The sequence below is a fragment of the Trachurus japonicus genome, chromosome 8 (genome assembly GCF_045865225.1).
Source record: "Trachurus japonicus isolate A0001 chromosome 8, Traja_1.0".
Taxonomy (NCBI): domain Eukaryota; kingdom Metazoa; phylum Chordata; class Actinopteri; order Carangiformes; family Carangidae; genus Trachurus; species Trachurus japonicus.
In genome coordinates this window covers 12,785,531-12,813,270 of record NC_140914.1, presented here as the reverse complement: position 1 = coordinate 12,813,270, position 27,740 = coordinate 12,785,531, and the positions used below count along the sequence as shown (strand labels likewise).

The window sequence follows — 27,740 nt, the reverse complement described above, 5'->3', positions numbered from 1 at the left end:
ATAATGGTGTTTTGGTGTGTGTGTGTGTGTGTGTGTGGATAGTTGTGAGTATATGTGTGAAAATCCCAGTGAAGGTTGTTCAGGGTCGCCGATGTTCTTTCTCCTATTCTGCCTCCAGTTGAGGATCAAAGGAGGGCAAAGCTCGGGAGACACATTTTGAGTTTTCTTCTGATTCTGTGCGCTGCCATCACTCCATGTTAGCTCAGAGGCTCAGAGACGGACGGAGCTATACCGTATTTCTTACACCGCTCACATCGTCGACATCGGGTGCAGAGCTATAAGGTCAAGCAGCGAGTAGTAAAACACACAGGAGAAAACTCTTTGTCATTTGTCTCCAGATCACTCGCGTCTCCATGACTCAAATCCATTGTGAGCGCGTCAGAGAGATTACCTAAACGATACTCGAGTGTCCTTAAACGAGGCAATCTGGACGGCCCTGCCTATCCATTACTGTTAGCATCATGATTAGCTTGCAGCCATTCACTCAGCAAATCCATCCATCCGTACCCTCTTTCTATTGGTCCTCTTAACTCTCCTTCCCCTTCTTTTTCCACTTTGTGTGGAGCGCCTCTTCCATTTTATCAGTGTCTGCTGTGTTTTCTAAGACCAGTTCTTATCGGGTGAATGTTTTCTTCAAGCTTCCTCTTATCTGAGGCGTAGCCCGGCCCTGTGGGGTACGGAGTTGTCCTGTGTGGCCAAAAAAAAAGGGGGCATAATGAGACACATGCTTTGTCCTCAGCCAAACTCCCTCACGAAGATACCAGTCTCATCCCTCTTCCACCGACTCGTCTTATCTCTATGTGGGACAGGCTGTTTACGCAAAGCATCAAAATAAGATTCTGTCCAAAAGGTCACGCTTTGTTTTTATTGCTGTACTGCCTTTTACAGTCTCTCTTTTCTCTTTATCTCCCCCTCTCTCTCCCTCTCTGCCCTGTCTCATCTCGAGATGTTGAAGACAGTACCATGGAGGTTGCTGAACCAGAACGAGGCAGCCTTAATTTAGCCGCATTGTGGGAGCAGTTCTAGGCAGCAGGCCTGATCTCCTCCCATTTAGCCCACAGCGAGACACCAGTCACCCCCCCACCTCCTCCTGATAGGTATCCCTCCTCCTCATCTTTGGCGCGCTGACTCCGCCTTCTCTCTTGCCACCTGAATGAGCTGCTTTCAGTTCAACTGTGGCCCGGTTTGTGATAAAAGCCAGAAAGTGGATGAGTGCATGTTTGTGAGGGCCCCTTGGTGCTCAGTTCACTCTGCTGTTTCTGTGCTCTGTCTCCAGGGTTGCAGAACAATTAGGAGTTTACACACCTGGGCCCCCGTGTGCATCATGTACTGTATGTAGGCCAGAGCAGTATAGTGGATCCATAGGGGGAGATCTCCTCACAACACACAACTGTTCACAACCGGTTTTTGTTTCCTTTTTTACTTTTTACAGCACACTATCCACAGAGCACGGTTTCACTTCCACTCCCTACAATATTAACTTCAGAGATTCATCCCATCTATTTCTTTGCTTATGTAATTATGTGTAACAATATAATTTAGAATTTTTGTACTGTAGTTGGGGTTTAGCAATATTTTAATATTTAGCATGAAACAATGAATTCCTACTATATATATTTGCTGTACTGCTCCACTGTTGAATATACTATATATGGCTTATCCCTTATATATCATTGGCTGGATTAGAGCATTATAGGATGTTGCAATGTTGAAAATCAATGAGCAGGTCCACTTTATGGCAGCATTGCACGTCTGGGTATTGGGAGTTTTACATCAATGTGAAGTGCTTTGAGCTGTAATGTGAATGTAATTCACTGCACCAGCCACAACCTGACATTTCTGTCTTGTTACACATACTGATGATATAGATATGTGTACCGTAATAGTGAATTTGATCCGTATTACTCACCACTATGCTTGCATTGTTTTCCCCAGCTCTGTTTCTCTCTACACCTCTGATATTGCGCTGCTGTCTTTCACTAAGCCACGGCCACTTTTCAGTGATCCAATCACATCTAAAGAATTTGATTTAAATCCCTTTAGCAGCTAAACCCTGTCCACGTATTCAGTATTACACAGAAATACATCAGAAAACAGAATCAAGACGTTCTAACGTCTTGACTTTACAGCTGACACAGATGGTTGCACTCACAGCTGTTGTTGTCGTGGTGCAGCCACTGTTTAGATTGTTGTTCAGTTTTCCCCCTTGCATCAACGGAGATATACAGCAACAATTTGATGAGAACCATTAGAGAATATGCCATGGCCTTAAACAACAGTAAACAAGTGCAAAAGAGTAGTCAAATCAGGGGGAATAGAGAAAAAAACAGTTTTACCCCACAGTAAAGACAAACCTGATTAAACAACTTTACAGGATTGCTACCTCCAAGCCTTCTTGCATCACATATGAAGGAAAGTATCCACTCAGACATTACAAATCGTGCAGCATCTTCTAGGACAAAAAGCACTCCGAGGCAGAGAGGAAATGTAAGAGGAAGAGGCGTCAAGCAGCGGCAAGATGGTGGGGAGGAAAACAATTGGAGGGAGATAGATAGAAATGGAAAGATGCAGGGCTGCGATAAGCGATGCTGTGTTTAAAGAGCCAAGATGTAGCGAGCGGCGAGCGCAGAGAGGATAGCAGGTGAGACAAGAGGGAGGGAGAAAGGGAGGCGGAGGGACAGTGAAAAGGGCGAGAGAGCTGTATAAACAGCGGGATGATTGAACGTGATGGAGAGAGGCGGAGACGGGGCCTGCTTTCCAGATGCCTCTCTCGAAAGATAAAGGGAAGGGAAGGGAGCACTCGTCTTCCCAAGGGAAATGCTCAGAGCACGGAGAAGCGGAAGTGGGGAATAGGAAGAGGGGGCAAACAGGGGGCAAGGCAAGCCGAGTTCTCCAGCAATACAAGCAGCCAAGGGAGGAACCGGGTGTTAAACAACCGAAGAGAGACGGGCAATATATTGCACTCTTTGTTCCATAACCAATTATGGCCTGTAATGGCCAAATCATTTATTTGCTGATAGAGCATAATTGCACGTCAGAGAGTTTGACTAGTGGTAACTGAGCTAATAAATCTCAGATGATTTACTGCAACCACACAAGCACGACCCCCCCACCCCCACCACACACACACATACACACATACACGCCCACAAAAAGAAGGGCGTGTTATCCTATCTGCTTTCTGAATCAAAATTCCCTCTTTAGTTATTGGAACATTAAGTAAACCTGCGGAGATGCTAATGCAATTACCGCACGCTTGCTCTGTACACAAATCAGAATAATTAAAAGGTCAAAGAGGACACAGTAAGCCATTAATATCTCATCTGTATGTATTTGTAGGTGCTAAATTGCTTGGTGGGTAGAGGTTTGTTTTTTCAAAGGTGGAGGATAACGCCGCTTTTGTTTACTTGTTGTTTGCTCGTCCTTGTGAGGCATTAGCTCGCTGCGTTAGCTTAACAACAGGCTTGTTTTTTATGTCACTTATCTATGCACAGGCACAAACACAGTTCACACACAACAACATGCACACTGCATCCTGCACAGCACATGGGCTATATTCAGTAATATGCATGTGTGTGTGTCTTTGTGTGCAAGAAAAGCTGCATGTTCAGCACTTGTCGAGCCCTATGTGGCCGATGTTAACCTTGCACTGCTCAGCAGGTGTCGCCCTGCAGAGGGTGAGATGTCTGTGGGTGTCATCCTCTGCTCTTTAGTCTATTGTACAGTTAAAGTGGTGGGTGGGCCCTTTGTCTCACAATTACACACACTCAGCTATTAGTCTGCAGCTATTAGCTAATGGCAAGTTTTGTGTTGTTTTGTTTTTATAACAGCTGCCTTTAATGTGCGCTTTTTAAACCATATTTATACATGTGGAGGTTTTAACAAGCAGTGCTGTGTTGATTGTATCACTTTCACACACACAAGGACCCACATGGACGCACGCGATACATGCAGCCGGTTCCCCGCTATTTTGTTAATCGACAGCTGGCGACAGCAACGGAATGAGATGAAATGCTGCATCAACAGAGACCGCAAACTGTAATACATTTAATGACAGGGATGTGTTTCACAGGTTCGTTACACCTCGAGGATGCGTGCAATATGTTTTAGACTCTACAGGATGCCCCGTTGCTTCAGTGATGTAATTTCATTTGATTTAATTACTTCTGTCTGATTATGTTTTTGTCCAAATTAATTATTTCAAACAAGTTGTAACTAAAGAAACAATTCATAATTCATACGTTCAACAGCTTTGTCCATGAAAAGTAGCAGTGGGACGTATCATTGCAAGGTTAATGTGACTGTTTTGAGATTTTGCACAGTTTCTGCACAATACACGGATTGGAAGATCATGAAATTATAAATCAAGGACTGTGACAAATGGTTAACTCCATCTTCAGTCAGGTGATCATTTTGTAATCATTCAGTCCATAGAATATCAGAAAGCCGTCCAGAATCGTCAAACCACAAGCCGAGGTGTCAGCGGACAATTTCAGTTTACCCACGGATGGATTTTGCGTATGATGATGTAACCAAACTCTCAGAAAGTCAGAGCTGAGCACACCGCTAACTTTGAACCGGCGCTCACACACACAGATCAAACACCGGCGCGGACGGAGTAGAGATTCGTTCAGTCGGGGGGTCTTCACCTCCAGGGCTGCCTTGACCTTTCGCTGCTTCTCATGAAGGCCTCTCTGGACTGAATCTAACATGTTAATTAAACACCATCGTTATCTAAGAAGAGCAGAGAGCAAAACTTACGCCTTTATCCACCCCTGATTTTTTTTATTATTATTTTTTTTTTTAAACATGCCTGGTGAGTGTTTTTTCTGAGTGTTGACAGGGACCTGAGCCCGGGCCCACTGGTGTTAATTACTGCACGGCTCCTCTCGCCTCCCTCGCCTGTGATTGGCTATCTTTATCTGAGCAGGGAAGCACCCTGGGGGCTGAGTATGTACATACACCACTTTGATGGGGCTCTTTTTATTAGAGCGGGTCAGGCTGCAGAGATTTACAATCTTTACTATTCCTGTGGGCTGCGTGGAGTTCGCTCTGCTGGTATAGATTTCGGAAATGGATGAAATTAAATTTCAAACTCCTTCTCGGGTTACGTTTAGAGAGAGAGAGAGAGAGAGAGAGAGAAGAGTAGGAAGGTAAGGGAGGGAGAAGTGGAGGCAGATGGAGGGGGAGGCAGAGGGTGATGAGGGGAGGACGGGGGAAGTAGGCAGGGAGCGGAGGTGTTGCCGGGGTGACAGGAGAGAGGGATGAAGTGGGACGTGCCAGTGAAGCGTCGGTAATCTGCTGCTCTGGCTAACTGACAGGATAGTCATACACACACACACACACACACACACACACACACACACACACACACACAGTCCGGCTCAGTCCATGGCCTCCAGCACACAACACAACCAGTGTTACACAGGTCCGCAGTCAGCGGCCAGCAGGAGGTGGCCAGTCTGCAAGGTGTTTCAGGGCCACGATGAGCCATGTTTCCTCTTGCGAGCTTGGCACAGCCACTCAAATCGACATAATGAGGGAAATAGAGGGAGAGAGAGAGAGGGGGGAAGAGAAAGAAGGAGAGAGAGGAGTGAGCAAGACAGACAGCCAGGGACACAGAATCAGACAGAGAGAAAAGAGACAATGTTCAGAACTGGCAGCGTTGGCTCTCCCTCTCTCCCTCTCTCCCTCTCTCCCTCTCTCTCCTGCTTTCTTGCCTTTTCCCTGAGTGTGTGTCTCCCTCCCTGTGTTTCTTCCCACACTCCTCCTCTCTCCTACCTCTTTCACAATCCTTTTGTCCCTCCCTGCCTTCCCTCTCTTTGAATTTTTTATTTTTTTATTTATTTTTTTATATGCACAATATTCTACCGAAGCCAGTGTCCCAGTGAGGAGGTGGTGGTGGTGACGGCTGAGGATGAATGAGGAGATGGGTGGATGGATTTGACCTAGACGAGAAAAAAGAGTAAAGGGGGAGAGGGCTTGAAAGGAGCGCAAATGGAGAATGCTGGGAAACCCTCAGGTGGGCGCTTGGAGTTGGTCCCCTCTCCTCTTTTTGTGTGTGTGTCCCGGTCCTGTGTGCTTCTTCTGTCTGTCTTTTTTTTTGTGTGTGTTTCCTCTCTTCTCTCCCTCTCTCACTTTGTTTTAGGGCATCCTTTTCAGTTGGTGCATTTGCTTGGATGCTCGCGCTACAGTATTTAATCTTGATAAGTTGCAGCATTGAGGGACTCTCTGGATGTGTGTGACAGCGTGTTGTGTGTGTATGTGTGTGATTGCCGTTGTTGTCATGAGAGTCACGTAGCTCTGCTGTCTGCTTCTGCTTCTGCTTCTGCCTGGCTCCTGTATGTTCAAAGGCTGTGGAGCTCAGTGGCTCCTCCAGGACTCAAGCTGCTGCGGCTGCCGCTGCTGCCGCCGCTTGCCTCATCCATGACAGGCTTTCTCACAAACTCTCTATCATGGCTTCTCCGTGTGTGTGTGTGTGTGTGTGTGTGTGCGCCCCTTTGGGACTTTTTAAGTCATTTGTATCCAGTCAGTTTTAGTTCATTTGATTTCTATTGTTGCTTCTTCTTCTGCCGTCACGCTGGTTTTCATATTTGCATGTTTGTGAGAGTGAAAATGTTTTTTGTTGTTGCTGTTGAGGCTGATTTGGATTTACTGTTTGGTTTCTTTCTGTGTGCTGCTATCCCCCAGTTGTATATCGAGCACATCTGTTTCCAAGGAGACGTAAGCATGCCAAAACCAAATCCCCCCCCTCCCCAGTAAGTCATCGTTGCCACTCCCTTTTCAAACTCTCCCTGTGTGGTGGTGGGGTGGGGGGGCTAGTTGGATGATGTTTGTAGAACAGCTGGGCCGGATAGACCGGTTATTCTTCATAATTATACCACTCTAATGACCTCACAGACAGTGTGAGTGTCTGTGTGTGTCTGTGTGTGTGTGTGTTTGTGTAGTTCGGTCACCACAAAGCTCACAGTGCGATAAGGACGCTGACAACCGACTGGGAATCCTCTCTGTAGATATTCCTCCACGATAACCCCGGAGGAGGAGGAGTAGGACTGTGGTGAGACGCTATACTGTAACCCGCCGCCGTCAGCCTATGACAGTAATGAGTGTGTGTGTGTATGGGTGTTTTTTGTTTTTTTTTAGTGTGTTTGAGTTCTCATTAGCCCACAGGGTTTTGAGTCAATAGAGGCCAACACCTCTCCTCCCCTCTTTTGTCTTTTCCCTTCACAGCACACTGAATCACAAATTAGGATGCACACGTATGTGGTGTGTATGTAGTGTGTATGTAGTGTGTGTGTTTAATGTCAAGTGTGCGTGTGTTGTGTGAAGCCTGTGTGCAGTGATCCTTGATTCACTACTTGGCCTGCCCTCGTTCTCCTCTGTTGTTGCTTCTTCTGAGAAGAATCTTTTTCCCCCGTTAATTAGTCAAGTTAACCTCCAGAGTTTAAACCATTATTTATTCATCATGCCCTCCATTCGATTTGAGCACTGAATAGAAAGTTTGTGTGCGTGTGTGTGTGCATGTGCGTGTGTGTGTGTGCATTTACAATCAATACCAGGAAGATGCAGAGTTCACAAAGTCAGACCATCTGAGACTCACACACTTAGGTGTTCACTTTTAGAGAGATTAAACCAAGACAAACTGTCCGCTGCATTAATGACTTTTCTCATGCTGAACACAGCTACACTGTTGTCTCCATAAAATGAGTTTGCAGGATTCAAGATGGCTAGAGAGAACAAGCTGTGGCGGATCAAAAGTGAGAAGCTGATGGTTTTGTTTCTGTTTGTTGTGATGCTGTCTCTCTACTCTGAGATGTATCACATGGTTGTGTTGCTTTCTAATTAACTACTGCCTTCTTGTGTGGTTTCAAAATGTTAGAAAACAGAAAAAAAACAAAACAAGGCATGTGCCGTAGATGAATCAGGACGTATAGGGTCAGCTTGACTCAGCTGACTGTATGGATGGATTAATCAGAGTGAGTGGGAATGTCGTAGTTGATGTTGTTGGAATTAATGAGGTGTGATTTGTCGGGCATCTGTGATGTTACGACAACACGAAAAGTGTGCATCATCCCGCTAAGAGGCCAAACACCAAGGCACGTTGGACAAATGACGGGTTTGAAAGTAGTTTAGTCCGCTTTTCCTGACATCTACTGTAGCACCTGAGCTGAAAGCATCGGTGCAGCAAACAGAAACAAGGCTCTGATGAGATTCAGCCAGTAAAATGCGAGTCGATGCGAGGGCCGTCTCCAGCAGTGATTCGAATCATCAGTATTAAATAAGGACTTGAGTTACAATGATAAGACAGAGCTACAGTACAGCAAACCCCTCGCACTGGATAAGCTGAAAACTTCCCTTGTTAAATAACCTGAATAATTTAGCAGACTAAATCTGTCGTTTAACCAATCAGTTAATCAGTTAATCACCTTATTTCAGCACCGAACCTGAACTGCCTCAGAAAGCTTCTCAATACATGCTGCGCAGATAACTGTTAATGCCTTACAGATCCTGAATGATTGTGTACTGGAGCAAAGTTGAAACAGTGTGTGGTAACAAGGGTTCGCTTTGAAAGATGCAGCTCCGCTCAGCCTCGATTTTACTCCGGGCTGGACTCAGAACTCGGGATCTGCCACGTTTGTCACAACCGTGGAGAAGTGAAGCGAGATGCGAGGGTGAAATTGGTCGTGAAGAGAGAGAGAGAGAGGAGATGAAGAAGGGCTGTGGCAGCATTTCTGAGAGCTCCATCTCACCACAAAAGCGATGTTTTCCTTTTTGTTTATCCTTTTTCGACCTCTGACATTTGCTCCGTGTGGTGATGCGATCTCTTGGGAGTTCAGGCTTTACCCAGAGTCTATCGGCAAAAGGCAGTTTCCTTGAAAAATCGTTTTTTTCTCACTGCTGACACATGCAAATGTTGAAATACATGACGTTCTCACTAATGGATTCAGCACACACTCCATCACATTTACAACATGGGATATTTCACCGATCGTTAACAGGGAAACTCTCTTCTTCTACCATTCCTCCTTAAAGAGACGTAAGTTTAAAGGAAGCTGTAAAGGGCAGTTTTCATCCTATACATCCTAAAAACCTGTGATCCATACTAGACTTAATTTGCATTAAACAGTGATACATGACCCTTATGACATTTCAAAGCCCAAAACTTTTTCTTTAACAAAGTATAAGAGGATAAAGAAGGTAATTCTGAATCTGAATCAAGATTATTTGTTTGGGCAAAACCTTTACCTCAGAAAATAATCCAATATGAAAGTAATGAAACCCAAGGGCTTTCAACCTCACATCAAAACACACAAATCCCCAAATGATTTAAATTCTGAATCATACTCCATTTTCCAGACACAAAAAAACAATATTTTGACACAACAAATGAAAAAAGAGCCTTTTTAAAATCTGAATTACATTTTTCTTGACTTTTTTCCCCCTCTCACAATCAGTTATTTCTTCATTAGTTCTTCATGACCATCAGAAAGAATACATAATAACATGCCTCTGTCAGTCAGCCAAATTCTTCCCCATGGGACCCTTTACCGCTGATTATACAGGATGAAAGTCCCAGAAATTGTCTAATGAATGACTTACCTGTCAGTGCGTATGACTTCATACCTCCTCCTTTTTGGTTTGTCTGTCAGTCTGAACATGAAACAGACTAGTATAGCAACAGTCATCAGTCAGTCGGTGGCTTTTTTTAATGCTTGTTTGCAGTGAGGGCGGTGAGAGCGAACCAAAGTGAACCAGCTGTGGGCTGACAAGCTAAGAAATCAGATGATGAAGCTCTGAAAAGCCGAGCGGAGCTGCAGATTCAGGTGTTGCTTCGACGGCGCCACCAGCAAGATTTTTCAAGTCGCTTTCACATTGTCATTTGCTATATCATTATGTACATCGTTATTACGTATATCGATTATGTCACTTAGCAGAAGAAGTCTGATATCAGGAGGTCTGATAGATGAGGTTGCAGAGAGGAGCGAGGGGACCAGACCGATCAGATCACTACTAATGACTGGTGTAATGACTGTGTCAGTTTAAAGCAGCTCCAGTTAAGTTATTTGGACACGGCTTCAGGTCATGATTGCCCCATAGCTCTGAGCTTCATTCATTCATTCATTCATTCATTCCCTGGGCTCATCGACAGCTTCATGCCCTGTTGATCTGCAACATGTTGGGGCTAAAGGGTAGAACGGGTGGGTTGGGGGATGTGAGAATGAGACATAGGTTTTTGGAGGATCTATACTGCTGCTGGGAGACTGGATTTGTGGAGCTTGAAATAGTTTGTGTGTCTGGCAGGCTGTTGGTAAGGGGGTGACATTAGGGCAAAGCTTTAGCCAGAGGCGCCATCTACAGATGGCATTTATACACATCTGCTCCAGATACGAGCGAACGTCAGCTGGAAATGAGAGAAGTTGGATCTTTTTTTTCTCTTTAATTAAAGGCAGCGAGAGTGTTGCATCTTTTTAGTTGCTGTAAGGAAAGGCTGCAAAATAAGAGCAGAGCGAGCCTAAGAGAGACAAAGAAGTTGGAGAACAGGCCTTGAGTGACTGACAAGCTTTTAAGCGGGAACTGGAAATATCTCAAAAGCGTGTAGCGAAGCATGAAGAGCTCTAGAGTCACAACTCGGAGGGAAAATGAAAACGGCGGCCAAAAAGCAGCAGAGACGGTAAGAGAGAATAGAAGAAGGCTTTGCTTTTGAAATCTCATAAAGCAGCCATGTTAAAGGACAAAGTAGCTTATTACAGCATCTTTCATATCAAGGTCGTTTTTGCGCCTCTGCCAGGTGGATACGAGCAACAGTCAGGACAGAGTTAAGTTAACCAGCCGCTCTGAGGCTGCTAGCTGATAAAACACTGCTCTTGTTTTTGGGAGATCCGTCTGTTTGTCTCTCCGTCCGTCTTCCGGGAGTTCTCTGCAGAGATTAATGTCCTGCCGTCAAATCCCAGACTCCCTCCTGTCAAACACACGCTCCAAAGCCTATTTATAACCAGACACCCACTCACAAACACTAATGAGCCTCTGGGTGACAAATGGATTTGGAGGACACCTTGCTCTCCCCAGCTTCCTCCTCTCGGCACCCTCCACTCCCATCACTCATCCAACCCCTTGGCCTCGATGCCCACTTCTTCCTTCCTTCCTTCTTGGTTTTTGTTTGTTTCACTGTGTATAAACCGTCCGCCCCCCTGGCCCACTTCTCTCCACTGCTGCGCCTCCACTTTTCACTGGGTTTCCAACACCTTACACCACCACTAACCATCAATTTGCCTCCTCTTCACCATGCAGCCTCTCTGTCTCTGCCAGCTCCTGAATCCACACAGTTTTGTCTGTGGCTCCCAAAGTTTTATCCACATCTATACTCACTCACTCACTCACTCACTCCACTCGCTCCACCCCATCCTCCTCTTCTGTCAATCTCTTCCTGTCTCTCTCTTCCGGCCAACTGTGACTCAGTGCTCTCTGGATTAACCATGGGCTGCTCAGCTCTCAGGCTCTGGGGCAGAACACTTAACAATTGTCAAATTTCAGCCTCATTCAACCAGCAGGTGGAAAGAAGAAAGAAGTGAAACAGATTAGACACGTGTTTTTGATATGTCGTTTCATGTGAAATGCTGCTGTAGTGGTGTCGTTTAGTGTCTTAAAGGAGCCGGGTCCCACAGGAGTCCTGCTGTAACTTCAAAGGCGTGGTAGCCATCGTGTATACGCATGTGCGTGTGTGTCCAGAGAGGCAGCTTTCCCGTGGGTGTGATTGGCAGCACGAGGCCTCGAGACTGAAGGGAACCATCCAATCAGAGCGGCCCTTAGGACTCATCATAAATGTCATGCTTACTTTGTTAAATGTTACTTGATGCTTTGAGTATTGGGGGACTGGGAAATGTTCGGATGTCTGCATCGGTTCCCTGCAGCGATTGATCCCATCGTACGCCACGTTGTGCGACTAAAAATACACTCGGAGGAACTCGCTGAGACATTCGTGATCAGAGCATTCAGAGATTATAGGAGTAATTTGTTAATAATGACATCAAAAAGTCAAGTTTTGATCAAGTATTCCTTGATGTGTGAATGCGTCTAATGTGTCTCCTGTAAAGTCAAATCAGAGCTTGTGTTAAATGTTTGGCTTATTCCCTAACAATTAACAAGTTTAAAAAAAAAGAAACAAAGCAAAGCTGATCCAAGTTGAACTTTTTAAAATGTTTTCTTATTGCTTTGAAGGCCACAGTTGAAGAAAATCTCTGATGTGGCAGCAGCAACATTCACTAATCCTCGTCCTGCTGCAGTAAGCCGTTTGGGAGTGAGCTGAGACGCCAAGGTTAGCCTGGAAGGGGACAGGAAACTTTGCCGCTCTTCCCTCAACTTTCCACCAACGGAAGCTGCAGTTTATAGCAAACGTTTCATCGGCATGTATTAGGTTTTTTTCAGTTTTCATCCCGGCTCCGTCTGACCTGCAGTGTGCACCTCTCCTCTGCGGGTGGAACAGAGTGCACGCCTGTGTTGGTTGTTGTTTATCGCACCAGGCTTGTCAGGGGGTTGTCTTTGTTGTTTTTTGTTGTTGCAGTGGGCGCCGGTGTTGTGCTGGCAGTGACAGCTTGTTAACGTCTAACTCGTCATCTCCTCCTCCTCTTTCGTGCCAACTGGCTGCTCTTCGCCGCTCACCTACCGTACATCACCACGGAAACCCACGCATCCATCTGTACGGTGGCTGCCCCGCCCCGTCGTCCCTCTGCTCTCCAACCCAAATGAAACACTCAAAACACACAGGCTGCACCGGCAGGGAGAAGACGAGACAGAGAGAGGAAAAGAGGCATGACAGGGGAGGAGGAGGAGGAGGAGAAGACGACGAGTGGCTGCTGTGTTGCTTTAAGAAACCAAAGAATGTGATGATACCCTTAATGCATGTTGCACAAAGATCAATGCCTGGCTGATGGGTAAATGGAAAAAAAATCTGCATCCTAACGCAGACACACACACACACATGATGTGGCATACATTACTGCATGTCCATTAGACTGTGGACTTAAGTGGCGTGTAGACAGACAGCCAATCAATGCACACACAGGAGGAGGAAGTGATGGATGAGCCGGATGTGATGCGCTATAGCCCATCATCATCATCACAGCACAAGTCTCAGTGAAGCTAAAAGCAGTTAGCAATAATTTATCACAGGAAATGTTTTTCTATACGTCTGCTGCTCTAGCTGCTGCTGTGTGAATACACGCTGCCTTTTGTGTTTTGCTGTTACTCAAGAGCAAAATCTGAGTGTAGATTCATATAGATTCATAATATAGCAAAAAAAAAAAAGTACAGTTGCACTACTGGATATAACTTAATGTAACTTACATTATCACATCACATAGCAGAAAATCCCTATCCCAGGCTTTTACAGGCTTAGCTTCCAGCTCAGGTTTTTCCATCCTCATAATGGATGAATCAATCATATAGGTAAAGATTTCACCTCATAATCCTGAGAGGTCTGCACCCATTTAAAGGTCGTTTTCTTTCTCCAAGCTGCTATTTAGGGCTGTTCAAAGTCCAATCATCTCACATTTATGTCTGACGTCTGGAGATTTCCGTCCCATATCGCCACTAATGATCCAAAATGATGCAAGATTTTGAGCTCCCAAGTTTATTCATATAATGTGCTATAAAAAAATATCAAAAGATAGATGAATATATCTTTCCATGTGCCTTTTTTCTTACTGTAATACAGCAATAGCTGGAGTATAATCTCTGTTAACAGTTCCTGAGACTCTGACTCTACAGAGGGTCAAATAAAAGGTTGAATTAAGTTTCTCAGACAGCAGCATTTTCAGGCTACAGAGGATGATGGGAGATGTGAAGGTGGGGCTGCTGTTTTGCAGAGCCTCCCTGCAGCCCTCTTTGTCATATCCTCTTGGGAATGGTGAAACAAGCAATTACTCCAGCGCCCCACTAGGGACTGCTGTGTGCCACTCATCCCCCCATTTGTTCCTGGCTCTCAACAGGCGTGACAAAAACCCTCCCAAGCAGGCTGAAATGCTCAATACAGGGTTTCATCTCTAATCTGTGCCACCACCGCTTCCCCTTCACTTCAAATACAAACGGCGTCTTTGCGTTTATGACACCTTAAACTGGTGCATTTTCTAATCTTTACATTTCCTCTTAGATCAGTGTTTTCTTTTTCTTTTTTATTGTCATCGCAAAAAAGAATGAGGTGAAGACAAAAGAGTCGGGTTTAATTTTGATTCTTTAACTTCACTGTAAAATCCATCCCCTGAGAGGCAGCCGTAGGAAAATCCTCCGCCCACCCGCTCTGCCTCTTCTCCATTTGTCTTTTGTTTGATGGCAGCTGACAGGGAGCAGTTTGTACTTGTGACACATGACTATCAGCATCATAACACAGATCTGAGCCATGTTGACTCAACAACTTGTAATCTCTGCTGCCCCGCTCGTGCCACATCTGTCACTGGCTGTGTCGCTCACCGTCAGGCTTGTGCAACCTCTAACTGTGTGTTTGTTGTCGGACAAATTGTGTGCATGTTGTGTGGGTTGATGTGTGTGTGTGTGTGTGTGTGTGTGTGTGTGTGTGTGTGTGTTTGTGTGGTGGCTAGTGCCAAGTGCAGCTTGTAAAACAGCTGACCTGTTGCCAAGGCGACCGATCTGCAATGACAGCCGCTGTCATATGCATCTTGGTTAATGACTGGCTGTGTTGATTGATTCCCTTTTCTTTCTGTCTCAGTTTCTCTGAGGTAGTTTTTTTTTTTTTTTTTTACCTCATGCTCTTTTAATTAAAGAAAAATGTGGCGATAAAACTCCAATTAAACTGTCAGGATAATTCCCATTGAAGAGGAAAATTGTTCTCACGTCGTTCTCATGATTTGATTCGAAGAACATCAGTACTTGTGAGACTGTGCGCCCTCCTCCTCCTCCACAGGTAGACCGGTGAAGCAGATTCGAAGCCGGGCCGTGAACCTGACCTTTGCCGCTTTACACCGAGACTCTCGTCCTCGTCCAGGTTGCCAGGGTCTCAGCTGGTGCCGCATAGTTTTAAGTGCTAATCACCTGGCGCCCAGCTATCTCCACAGCCCAACCCTCCCATCACACCTGTCACTGACAAACACACCACCTGTGTGCATCAATAGGCACTCTGCTTGACAATTAGTCAGCTCCAGAGGCAGCCGTCACCAGCTACTGTACCGTTGTGTTTAGTCAAATATGAAGGCTAGTGCGTTGATTTAATACAGAATCAAGCACGCTGACACTTGCGAATGTCACAAACCCATTAAATGATAATGCTGCTGAGTGAAATGCAGCCAGATTCAGTGCCAGGGATGCTTTTGTCTCATCAGCAGATGAGCTCCCGAACTCATTTTTCTCACTTTTCATCGCTCACAGTTGCCTGTCTTTGGCTCGTGGAGCTGAATGTGTCCTCTCTTTTCACATCCCCCATGTCTTTCAGCGCCTCTCTCCGTCGCTCCTGACTACATCTGTTCTGCTAAATCATTTAATCACCTGATGTAACTGATGAATGGATTTCAGTTTGTCATGTAATTCACCACTGTGATTGATAACCCCATGGCCAGAGCCTAACTAATCTGACAACAGATGTGTTCCTGTGGGAGACTGCTTGTTAGGTTAGCCTGTCTGCAACGAGAGTGGCAGCATGCTAATGCTACAGGAGGCTTGGCAGCAGGTCTAGCGAGAGTGCAGGCAACAAACTGCACGTCGGAGCCAGCTCGGTAATCCTGCCCTGTAAAAGAAGTAACCTTAACGCTGCTGCTCCACTAGCAGCCGAGATCCTCTTAACCAGCAGCAATGACGAGATTTACTGCAAATTACACATCATTACACGACCATTAGGAAACCTTAGGCTTTCCAATCTTAGCAGCATGAATCGGGTTTTGGCTTTCGCTTTACTGGAATGATTAAAACAATAATAATCTTGTTAAGGGCATTATTTTGGTACTTAAGTATTTAATTAGATACCATAACATAAAAAAAGATTTGCTATTTCCAGTTACCATACATTTTTACTGGAGTACGTTTTTTTTTTTTTTTTTTACTTTAGGAACCTGCCAATTAATAGGGTTTAATTCAATAAATAACAGCCAAATTTGAATGAGGTGTTGAGTGTTGGCAGGCAGCCTCTAAACATGAAGTGCTTTGTCATTACTTGGCCTGGTGAGTCTGACAAGCTCAGCTGTTATCAGAGGAGGAGTTGGACGTGAGCGTTTTCTCTGTAGCAGGACTGTGTCATAACAATTGTTTTGTCTGCATCTCAAACCTTCAGTTTATTTTTTTCTTTACAACAACTCCTGATATAATTTATTTAATCCATTATCCACCCTGTCCTGTCGTAGCGACGGCAAAGTAATATGATTTTTGTTTTTCCTCCCACTTGAGAGAAAACACTTATCTCTCCTATCCTGTACACATATCTCGATTTTTCATGTTACGTCTCTTTTATTCGACATTATGTCTTCTCATTATTTACCTGCTGCTTTTGCCCATTGGGGCCTTTTTTTTGACAGACTGAGAACTTGCCAGCATCCTGCAGCATCTCTAAAAAAGCCACCCCGGCTCTCACGCTCCAAACATACAGATTGGAGGTTTTGACAGCTCTGGTTTCCTCACGTCAGTCTTGGCAACATGCCTGCAGAGGGCTGTTGTGCAATCAGCCCAGTGCTGTCAGCATGTCGGCCTCTGGAGGAGAGAAACAGACAGAGGCTATGACCTGTCCAGAGCAAGTTTAATGACCTGCAGTCACTGATGTACAGCAACAGGAAACACTGTCTTACTGTGACAGGAAATACAAGCAAATTACTATTTTTTACTACATAAACATTCTTATTCTTTCCTGCTTTTTGCTCATTATAGCAATATTGCCACCTGCAGACCAGTGGAACAATGTGAAAACACGAGCAGAAGCACCGTCATTCATGCATTATTCCTCTTTTAGACAGAATAGCCTGAGAAGAAGCTGAATTGTGTAGCCAAACAATAGCATATTCTCACATTAAGGAGACAAGAAGAAATATTAATGTTGTGGCTGAACAGTGAGATTTAAACATAATGGTAAATGCGTGGGCCATACAACTAAAAACAATGAACTAAATGTGGCCATCAAGCTGTGAATAGTTGTAGGATTGGGTGGTAATTCTCTCCTCCCTTTGCATATTCCAGATAGTTATTTCATTCATAGATCAGGGGAGCTTTAAGTATGCATTTTACCTCCTTTTTAAAACAATTTTGTACCATTAAAGTACAAAGTAGGTCTGATATAGAGAAACACAGTCCTACTGTACACACACAAAACAGAGGCACTCTTGTGGAAAGATTTATGACTCCCTTGCCACCGTCTTCCTCTGGTGTTGCCCCCCTCTCCTTCATAATAACCCTGCTCATCTCATGAATATGCAGACGCTGTGTGTATCAGCTCAGATAGAGAGGCCTCCTTAAATCTTCCGTTTATGTCGTCAGATTTTCTTTGCTGCTTAAGCTACTCGACCGAATTCCACCCCTTCAGTCATATTTCAGTTCGGTATGCATTTTATGCATCAACATGCATCTGGATGCCCGTGTGTAGGCATGCATGTGCTCTGCTGTTAATAATGAAAAGCCTGTGGGATAGATAATGACTTATTAGATCTCAGAGATTTAGTACGGAGTCCTTGGCAGCTGTCACAGGCGGTATCTCTGTTAGCAGTGACCTCCACCCCACTGTGTTTTAATGCTGGCTTTTTATTGCTCAGATACTGCAGCTCCCCCCTTCTGTCAGGTGGGGCAGTGTAGTACCTTTTATTGCTCACCATGTGGCTCAGGTGTTTTTTCTCAGGGAGATTTGTGGCAGTGTGTGAGAGAGACTATGAAGGAAGCAGTGGTTTCTGATTGGGAGAGCGTTTCCATCCACCTGCTGCAGCTGCAGTTCGGCCCGTTTGCATGAGAAGGAGTCACGTTCAACCCCTCAGGAAAGTCTGCCTGCCTTCTCCATCCTTCTGTCACTCCTACATCTCTTTCACACTGCAAGCACATTAACTTGTTTGCTTGTCTGCAGTAATTATGTCATTACAATAAAACAGCAGCTTCTTCTGTGTTTTATTTTGTCGGAGTGAACGGGACTGTTAAGCTACTCTGAATGCTCCACATTGCATCACTCAGTAGTCTATAAGGGGCTTCCAACTCATGCATGCAATGTTTATATTTATAATAAAAGAAAACAGAGACCTAAGAATTACAAATTTAGTTTTAAACCAAGACAAATGCCTTTGGAAAAAAACAGAATTCATAGTGTTTACTGAGTACAAGAAGAGCCGCCTGCTTGGTACTGTACCACTGGCGATGCTGTTCCCCAGCTCCAAAACCAGTCTTTTATGCTTTGTTTTGTTGCTGCTTTCATCACTTGCCTCAGTGGCTCAGCGGCGCGCTGCATCGTGCTGCTCGGCTGAATCCATTGAGATTAGCTTGAAGGCACACTGGGCTCTTCTCTCGCACTGAAGTGCTACCTCCATCTCTGACAATCGCAGGATGAATTGGACTTGTTCCGATGGATATTTGTTTGTTTTGCTGTCTGTTTGCATGTTGTTGTTTCTCTCCTCTGTGGTATATTGTGAATATTTTGATAGGGGAAAAGGGGGGGGGGGTCGACTCGGCACACAAAAAGGCAACAGGTCCTGTGTGGTTTCATGCAGGTACTTGTGGATTCAATGTAGCAGAAAGTAAAGCAGAGATAAATACATGCAGCATCTCATCTAACAAACAAGGCGTGATCTGCACAGTTACCCTCGTTTTACTTTCTTGCTTCATTTCACTTTGCACAGAGGAAGTCAGCAGTGGTGACAAGGACAATAGTGTAGCCTGAGATGCCCCTTGAATTTGAGAACCTTGGGTATTTGATTTTTTTTCAGCAAGGATCCTCTTTGACACTAATAACTTACCAGCACCAGAGCAGGTTCAGTAACTGACACCATGCTGCGATTTGCATGTGGACAGGGCCAGACAGGAAGAGACATTTCCAGCAGGGATCAATATGATATCATATTCACGAAAATAACAATAATAACGGATGGTCCTGTGGCTTTTACATCTGCAAGTAGCTCTAAACAAATAGATGTGTGATTTTTGCTTGTGTTTCTGGTGCGCGTGGCAGTGAACCGAGCTCATTAAACGACTCTGGTAGGGGGTTGTATTTCCAGCAACTGTCTTGTTGTGATGTTATGGTGACTCAGACCCTGCAGTCCACTGTCTCTGCCATTCATATTCACTGTGTGTAACACCCACCACTTTATTTTATGGGCTATGATATTAACAAAATTTGAAGAGGGACACTGAATAAAAGGGAGGCCAAACTCTAAAAATCAGCCATCACAGTAACACCACTTATAATGTCAGGTTTTTTTTTTTATCCACATTTTCCACAAAAAAATGTTTTTTTTAAGCAGCAGTGACTCAGCTTTCAAACTATCCTGATGTTTTTTGGAAGGGTTGGTGTCACTTCACATTAATGGTTAGCCTTTTGTGTACCCTACTGTGTTAGGTTGTTCTTCCACACATGAAGTAGCCAGTAGTTTATAGGCATCGTGGTGTGGAAATGGAAGTGGTTATCAGAAAACACTAATCCTTCATCAGCATATCAACATATTTTTCTATAGGCAAGAAACTTCAAATCTAACTCTACGACTCAATAACAGTGTTCACCATGATGGTTACCTTTCAAACAATGTTACAAATAGTTTTACATGATGTATAATGGAGGCAATTAATGTATAAAAAAAACCTGCATAAACACCAGTGTGGCGCTTTAAACTATGGATGAAACAAGTGAAGGTTAATTGATGCTGCGCTGCATCCATGCATCCATGCAGTGCTGTGAAGGTCTTTGACTGAAGCACCTTCCACCTGAGACTATACCAGTCAGTGCTGCCCCCCACCCAACCCCCCCCCCCCGTGGAGATCAGAGGTCCGGGTCCCCGCTGACAAAGGAGGTGCAGCACTTTGATGTAGCTCGGTATGCAGGCGAGCTTGCGGTGGAAACCTCCACGCTATCCAAACGTCCCATTTTCCACCCACCATCTCTTAACCTCTATTATCTCTGCCTGTCTCCTTCTTGCATCTTTTACTCAAGGTATAGCACCTGCCTCCCCCCGGTGAGATAAACGGAGCAGCACTGATGTAATGAGGTGTTCGCAGTGTGTCTTCTTCTCCACGTACAACGGTGGTAGTGTGCTGACTGACACGGCTCAACAACAGGCTGTGATTAAGAGGCTCTCTCACCTGCTCCTGCACCGCTCTTATTCCTTAGAAAGACAGCCGGCTTTTACCAGGATGACACGTGAAACAAAGAGACGTGTTATGCTTGCTACCTGCACTCGTTTCCACACTCTTCTCCTCTCTCTCTCTCTCTATTTCTGTGTCTTTCTCTCCTTCCCGCACACCACCAGTCTCTGTCACAATTATATATCATCTGTTGACTTCATCCTCATCCAGTTGAATACACACATTTGTTGTGTGGAGCTTGGAATTGGCTCCCGAGATGTTACCGGTGGAGCTGCATCATGCTCTAATTGTCTGAGTATGGCCCTCGGTGTATTAACAGGTGCTTTTTCCTGGATCCACATTACAGCTGCAGTTTTAACTTGGCTGCTTTCACAGTATTCCCCAGCGTTGCCTGGGTAAAATAAAAAAACAAGTTTGGAGGTGGGAGGAGGGTTTGTGTGTGGGAGCGAGACAGATGATGGATAGACAGAGGAGGGCAGTAGGTGAAAAAAATGAGCATGTCACTTCGCATTGTGCACGTTTTAATGATCAAGAGGGCGTTCCTACCACTTTGTGCTGAGCAACAGATTGCGGTTGTCTCTGTCAGTTTTACATGAGGCTGCCTGGAGCCTTGTGATTGTCTCGGGCTGTTATTACGTCCGGCAGCACAGACACACACAGGCTGACCTTCTCCATGATGGCTTGCTCTTACTGCCCGACCGTCAATTTCACCCCTTTTAACTCCCCTCTTCTGGCACAGCAGTGCCTAGGAGCTTTTAGAGATTACCTTAATGGAGAGAAAAAAGTGAAATGCACATACCTGCTGGGTTATGTGTACCTCTACCCCGAGCCTCATCGTTTTTAAGTATAGGGAGCACAGCCAGTGTGAACACAGAAAGCACCGTGAGAGGGGATGGAAACAAAAGTTCCTGTTTCGAGATCAAAGTCTCTCTTTTTTAGGCTGTTTAATGAAAATCAATGTCTGCTGTTGTAAATTTCAAGGTCTGTGTGACGGCTCACACTTGTCCCTTTTTGAAGTCGGTATGTAGCAGGAAACTGTCACAGCAGCATGTACAGACAGCTCTTGCGCTGGGCTCAGTGTGTTAGTCTTCCAGTCTTTCTCACCATCGTCACATGGCTGTGGGGTGAAAAGGCCCTCAGCTGTTATTTTTAAAGGTTTAATACTGTACGTGTGAAAACCGCAGCCCTAAAGTTGCTTCTTGAGTTGTGACCTGCAGGGTGTTAAGAAGGCTGAATAGTGGGTTTATAGAAGGTTATATTTAATCCAGCCATGCCCTTCTCTCCTTCTAGTTATTTGTTTTAACCGTTCCCACTGGAGCATATAGAGTTACAACTGCCAACAGCTGTAGGCCTGGCTGATTGGCTTATTTCCTGTTGCCTGTAGCCTTAATAGACATGCCAGATTTGCAGTTTTCTGTTTTCACCTACCTCTGCTCCATTTTTTTTTTACCTCTTCCCTCTCTTTCTTCTTTTGGTTAATATTCCTGGGGTCTATTCGCCCTGTGCTGTCACGGCCGGCATCCCACGAGGAGCCCGGCTGCCATGCTTGCAGTAAATTAGGCTGTGTATCAGAGGGAAGAGTTCGCCCTGCCTCTCCCAACCAAGAACATAACATCAGAGCTTCTGGTGAGGACACTGCGCTATCAGAGAAACTTGGAGAGAAAAGGTCCTTTTTAATAGCACAGTATACAACATGGGGAAATAAGAGAGAGTTGGCCCAGCAATAATGTGTCCACTGAGAGTGGGGGAGAGAGCTAATGGGAATGATTTTGTCTAGTTTAAGCACATATGGAATAGAAAGTTAAATATTAAAAGCCACAGCTTAATATTTCATATAAAGAAGATAAAGATAAAGAACAAATAGTGAAATATATAAAAAGCACATTTAAACAGACATAATGCATTCATACTGAAATAAAGAAATGTACATTGAGTCATGAGGACTGTGTTTAATGAGGTGTGAGACAGATCGCAGTGAATTACGTTAAATGTTTTGACATCACTAAACACACAGTTTCACACTTACACAAATTTCTAAAACATTGCCTTTCTTTAGGCTTCAGTGGCTTCATTAATGCAAAGTTTGTCTGATAAAAATGATGCTGAATTTATTAGGCGACTGAAATGAGAAGCTCTGAAGTGCAAACACATTTCAAAGTCGTCTGGACGGAGAGTTCCGTCTCTGGGACTTTGTGAAACAGGCGACATGTTTTTCGATTTGTTACCGTTGTGTTTATTTATGTAGTGATCCCACTTCATTTCCCTGGCGTCTAACAGAGCACAGTCGAGACGAATCGCAGCTCGAGGAGACCATGTATGTGTCAGAGGGCTGAGCACACAGCTACATTTTAAACAGCACACACACACACACACACACACACACACACTAGTAATTACTCCGTTTCACAGCCGCAAAAACAATCTGTCTGGTGTCTGGGAAACAAACTTATTGAAACTTCTCTTTTTTTTTTGTCCAGTTTCTATGGAGCTGTTTATTAGAGCTGAATGATTTAGACAAGTAATTGAGTTGTCATTAGTTGAATAAAAGAACAGATTTAAAGACATTGCCATGAATTTTGGGGAGGCATAATTGCTGTTTTTCCAATATATTCTGATATTTTAAAGACCAAATAATGAATCGTATAATGGGAAAAAAAACTGCCAATTAACTGATAATGAAAGTTCTCGTTCCAGCCCTAATTGATAGTAATGACAGTTACTATAGTGTTTTCCAACAACGTGTCCATGCATCCAGTTTTAGATTATATTTACATGCCTGTATAGCATCAGACGGTACTGTAGCTGCCTGTGTGGCCATATAGGGTCAAAATGTGTGAAGTACCTCTGAAGCTGCAGAGCCCTGTTTGAATATTGTGCTTTCTCATCATTTCTTGGATACTTGGAGTCCCTCCTGAGTCCTGTCCCTTCCACTTCCTCTGACCCACTTGTTAATGTACCCAGAATATGAAGCCGCTCTGCACACCTCCTCCAAATCCATCAAAGCACACTCAGTCCTCTCCTCCAGATTCTCCAGACCATATGTCTCTGCATTTGTTGAACAGCAATTTTCTCCTCCATGAGAGTCCAGTTCAGCAGGTTATGCAGCAGGGTGATGCAGATTCAGAATAGCATTATATATGTATGTGCGACGTGTTCGTGAGTGTGGGTGGGTTGAAAAGTCAGGAAGATGTAGAGAAAAATGAAAATGGCTTCTAATTACATTATATGAAGCAATAAATTAAGAAACACATTTGTCAACTCTCTTATGATTCATGAAAGACCAAATTGAGTTTAATGTGTAATCAGGCTGCGCTGGTTTGTTAGAAATCTTTTATTTATTTATTTTTTTTCCTCTCCTTGGCCTCGCAGTATCTTTTTCTCCGAGCAGGTAATTTCTCCTCCCCTGTTTGTCTTATCGCTCGACGCCCACCGCAGCGGGCGCTTTTTATTCAGTCAGGTTAATGCTCTTGAGTGTGCTCTCTATCTTGGAAGTGCAGCCCAGACCTCATTGGCTGGGGCTCACAGATCTTATCTCTTCTGATTGTGGGCTCCTGTTGTCATTCAATTCCTCCTATTATTGCCTTGACCAACAGGCTGCAGCTTTTTTTCTTTTTTTTTTTCCTGGAGGTTCTGAGTCTTTGTAGTTGCAATTTAGCCTGCTGCAGACCAAGTCTTGCTGACAAACATTGCTTTCGTGTGATAAAGGGTCCGCCAGAAACCTACCCCATCAAGGGCCTTTTATGTAGGTTTAAATGATGCTGGCGTTGCGTGGGCTTGCACAGATTGTTTTGGCTGCCAGGGTTATTGTCTGCCAGCTTATGTGGAAATATATTGGCTCTGAATGACGGAAGTAAAGATGAATAACCTGTTCCTATTTTCTATTCTTACTCTCCTGCCCACACAACTTTTATTCCCCTGGTTTTCAAGACGAGAGCTTTATATACAGCTTTGCAAAGTATATTCGAAAACTGCAGTTTGGGAAGTTTTGGGTAACGTTCCCGACCAGCTGGGTTCACTTCTTGTTGGTTATTAACTTGTCTAGTGTTTATTGTAAGAAACCTATGATTTGAACTCTTATTAGAGCTTAAAACAGTCAGAAATTGAACTATTAATGTTACTATAATGGTTTTGTTGATGCAATGTTTCACTCTCCTCGCAGCTTCTATGAGCCAGCATAGCCAACTCAGCTTTTTGCTGTCGCCGAGGATGCTTAGTCACAGTAATAAGGCCGAGCGCATAGACCCGGCTTTCGCCAGCATTGTAATGGGGCCCTTGAGTCAGACCCTTGTTAGCTGATACACAATAAGCCCCGGCCTAATGAAGTGTTAACCAAAGATCTGGGAGGCTGCGAGGGCTGGGCAGATGAATATAGTCTGGCATGCCTTGTTTTGCAGCGGCGAGCTCGATGGTAATGCTATTAACCAGGAGGTCAGTCCATTTCACCTCACCTCTGCTCGGTTTATCAGCGTCTCCTAATGTGGTGGATGTGAGGGCAGGGTGTCGGAAACGGCCCATCACACTGTGAGCGCGATATCTCTGAATGTGGGTTCACGACGGGCGGCGCCAGTTTAACTGCGCACTACGTTGAAATGATCGCGGACCTTCTGCCCTTAACACGCTTACCTCTGTGTTCGGGTTTGACCACCGGAGAGCGTTGCAGCCTCCATCTGGCCCGGCTTACACCTCCTCTCTCTTTCCTCCGTGTTCATTAACAGTCCATTTGTTGCTCCTGCCCCGAGGAGGCTTCCCCCGCTCGCTCGCTCGCTCAGCTCGTCCTAATGCTGCTGATGAGCCTTTAATGTACAGATGGGCCTCTTCATTCAGCCCGATTAAGCCTCGGCACTTTTTATGTTTTCACTTTAACCGGTGTTTTTTAACCATCTCTGGAGCGATTGTCTCTCTTGCTTCCAGTCTTGGTTTATTAGAAGTTGATTGTTACGTGTGTTACTCGGTAAAAGTGCATGATGAGAGTCTTTTACCATTCTTCAGGTTTTTGTGAGACACTATTAGCATTCTTAGCAAACCATTACCCATACGTTAACCCCTGTGAATACATTATAATGCATTTATAATGCATTAACTTATTGTAATTCAGACAAAGTGCTATCACTCCACAATAGCGCTTTTCTGATGGTCCTGTGATGATGTTCTGGTGTGTTTGCTCGCACATCTGTGCACAAACACACAAATTAACCCTTGGCATGTTTTTCTTCTAGCCAACGCCGGGGCCTGTTTTCCTAAGCAAGGTAACTCACCGGGCGAATGGCTCCCTACTCTTTTATCACGCTTTACGTTCATTGGTTTTTCCAGTCACATATTCTTTGTGTAACCATACTGTCTCCTCCCCGGCTGCCTCCCTTCCTTTTCCTGTGTGCCTTCCACCTCAAGGCTGTGTTGTCTGTCAGTTAGAGCACTGATAAAAGGCCAAGGGCTGTCAGAGTGATGCGCCTCCTTAAAAACGGACAGCAGAATCAGTAACCTCCCGAGACAGGAGACAGTAAGAATATGTAGAGAAAGGAGCAGACGGTGTCATGGGATGGAGGGGGAACTCAGAGAAGGACAGGAGTGAGCGTGGAGGAGAACACGGACAGAAATGAAAGAAGTGCTCCGGCATGTTCCCACCTGACTTTCAGTCACTCAATTTCCTCCACTTTGTTGTTTCTCTGTTTCCTAAGCAAACAATAAAAACCCCTTAAGATGACAAGCAGGCATATCACAATGGAATATCCAGCAAAACAAATTCAGTTTTAGCTTCTTCCTTTGATCTATTGCAGAAGCATTTTACTTTTCTCATTTTTCTTCCCTTCAGAACTTGAAATCAATATTTCTGCAGGGAACCGCTCCGTCCTGGTGGCAAATAGTCTAACATCCCATCCCATTTTCTTTTTCTCTCTCTCCTTTTCTCTCTCTCTTCTGTCCCCTCTGTGCCTTAATTTTTTCCACTCCCCTTCTCTCTCTGCTTCATTTGTTTCCACCTTTGTGTGCCTGTTCGGTGTGTGTGTGTCTTTCTGCATGCCTGTATGGGTGGTGATTCACCTCCTTCTTGCACACTTTCCACTCCTTCCTTCTTTCTCCTCTTCCTTCCTTTTCTTCCTTCCTTCCTTCCGTCCTTCCTTTATCCTCCCTTCTTCTCTTCTGTCCTCCTCCTTCAGATCCCGAGCGTGGTGGCAGTCACATGATCTCGACAGATGACTTGGAGTATCCAAGGGAGTACCGGACGCTGGGGAACAGCGCCCGGCGCTTCTCCAACGTGGGCCTGGTGCACACGTCGGAGCATCGCCACACGGTCAGCGCCGCCCAGAGCCTGGAGGCGCTGACCAACCTGCACAAGGCCGACATGGAGCGGAAGAGGGACGCCTTCATGGACCACCTGAAGAGCAAGTACCAGCAACAGCAGCAGCTGCAGCATCCGCACCACAGCCCACACCACACCCCGCCGTCGCCCTCCCCCTCCCACGCCAGCATGAGGGGCACGTCAGAGCGGTCCGCACGCGAGCAGGTAAACAGTTCTCACAGTCCTAGAAGGGATTTTGTTTGGTTACTGCTATCCACCTTTTGCCGAACGTCAAAAACATAAGCCGGTTTTGCTCTTCCGGTGGAATTTTATGTTTACGTTTCCATGATTTCAGTAGTAGTAGTTTCGCTGTAAATGCATTGATTTCTTTTTTTTTTTTTTTCAATGAATCTGTAAAACGCATGGATCATCACACCAGTTTTTAACAATGGATATCACACATATTGACATACGTGTTAAAAGCCAGCGTTAATAGATCCATTCGTTTACCGCAACTATGACAACGACTGAAACGTACAATTCCACCGGAAATGCAAAACCGGCTTCCGGGTTTGACCATAGATGACGTTCGGAAACTTGAGGATAGGTAAACATCCTAATATCATTGTCAAAACAATTTTTTATCAATGAATTAATAAGCTGTAGGTGTGGTTTTCTAATCACTTGCATTTTATTTGGTTCTGGTGTCTCTCATTGGGCATTAACATGGTGGTGTCAACAGAAAAAAACTCTGTTACATGTAGACTAGACTGTCCCATCACCTTCAGGGAGTCATATGTATCATTAGGGACAACAATAAGGCTCCTGTCAGATAAGATCCAGAGTGAAAGCAGCACAATGATTCACATTGTGCTCATTGAGATAATTGAGGGAGAGTAAAAGCGTGAGTGGAGGCTGTCAGGTGGTCTTTGTGTTCGCACAAGTCGTCATTAAACTGTCAGAGTCAAACTTCTCTTTGTGCAGAACTTACAGTAACATAGAGGAGCAGAGCTGATGCTGAGATATATACATACACACACACACACACACACACACACACACACTGAACACACTACATACTGACATGGATTCTGAAACACTTGGTGATAATGTTTTTTTCTAGGCTCTTATTCATCGACATTATTCCCCACCTTTCTGTCACTGTTTTTTGACAAACACACACCTATTGGACGTATTGTACTGTACACAGACA

The 27,740-nt window shown here is 44.7% G+C and overlaps 1 protein-coding gene across 6 annotated transcripts in view; it reads left to right on the top strand.

Annotated features, from left to right (window-relative positions):
• srcin1a (SRC kinase signaling inhibitor 1a) overlaps positions 1–27,740 on the top strand; it is a 101,094-nt gene that overhangs the window by 29,019 nt on the left and 44,335 nt on the right. For all 6 annotated transcript variants that reach the window (XM_085783919.1, XM_085783918.1, XM_085783917.1 and 3 more), the window contains exons 2-3: positions 25,470–25,499; positions 26,406–26,752. In XM_085783919.1, the coding sequence (XP_085640045.1) occupies positions 25,470–25,499; positions 26,406–26,752 (377 nt within the window). The remainder of the gene's footprint in view (positions 1–25,469; positions 25,500–26,405; positions 26,753–27,740) is intronic.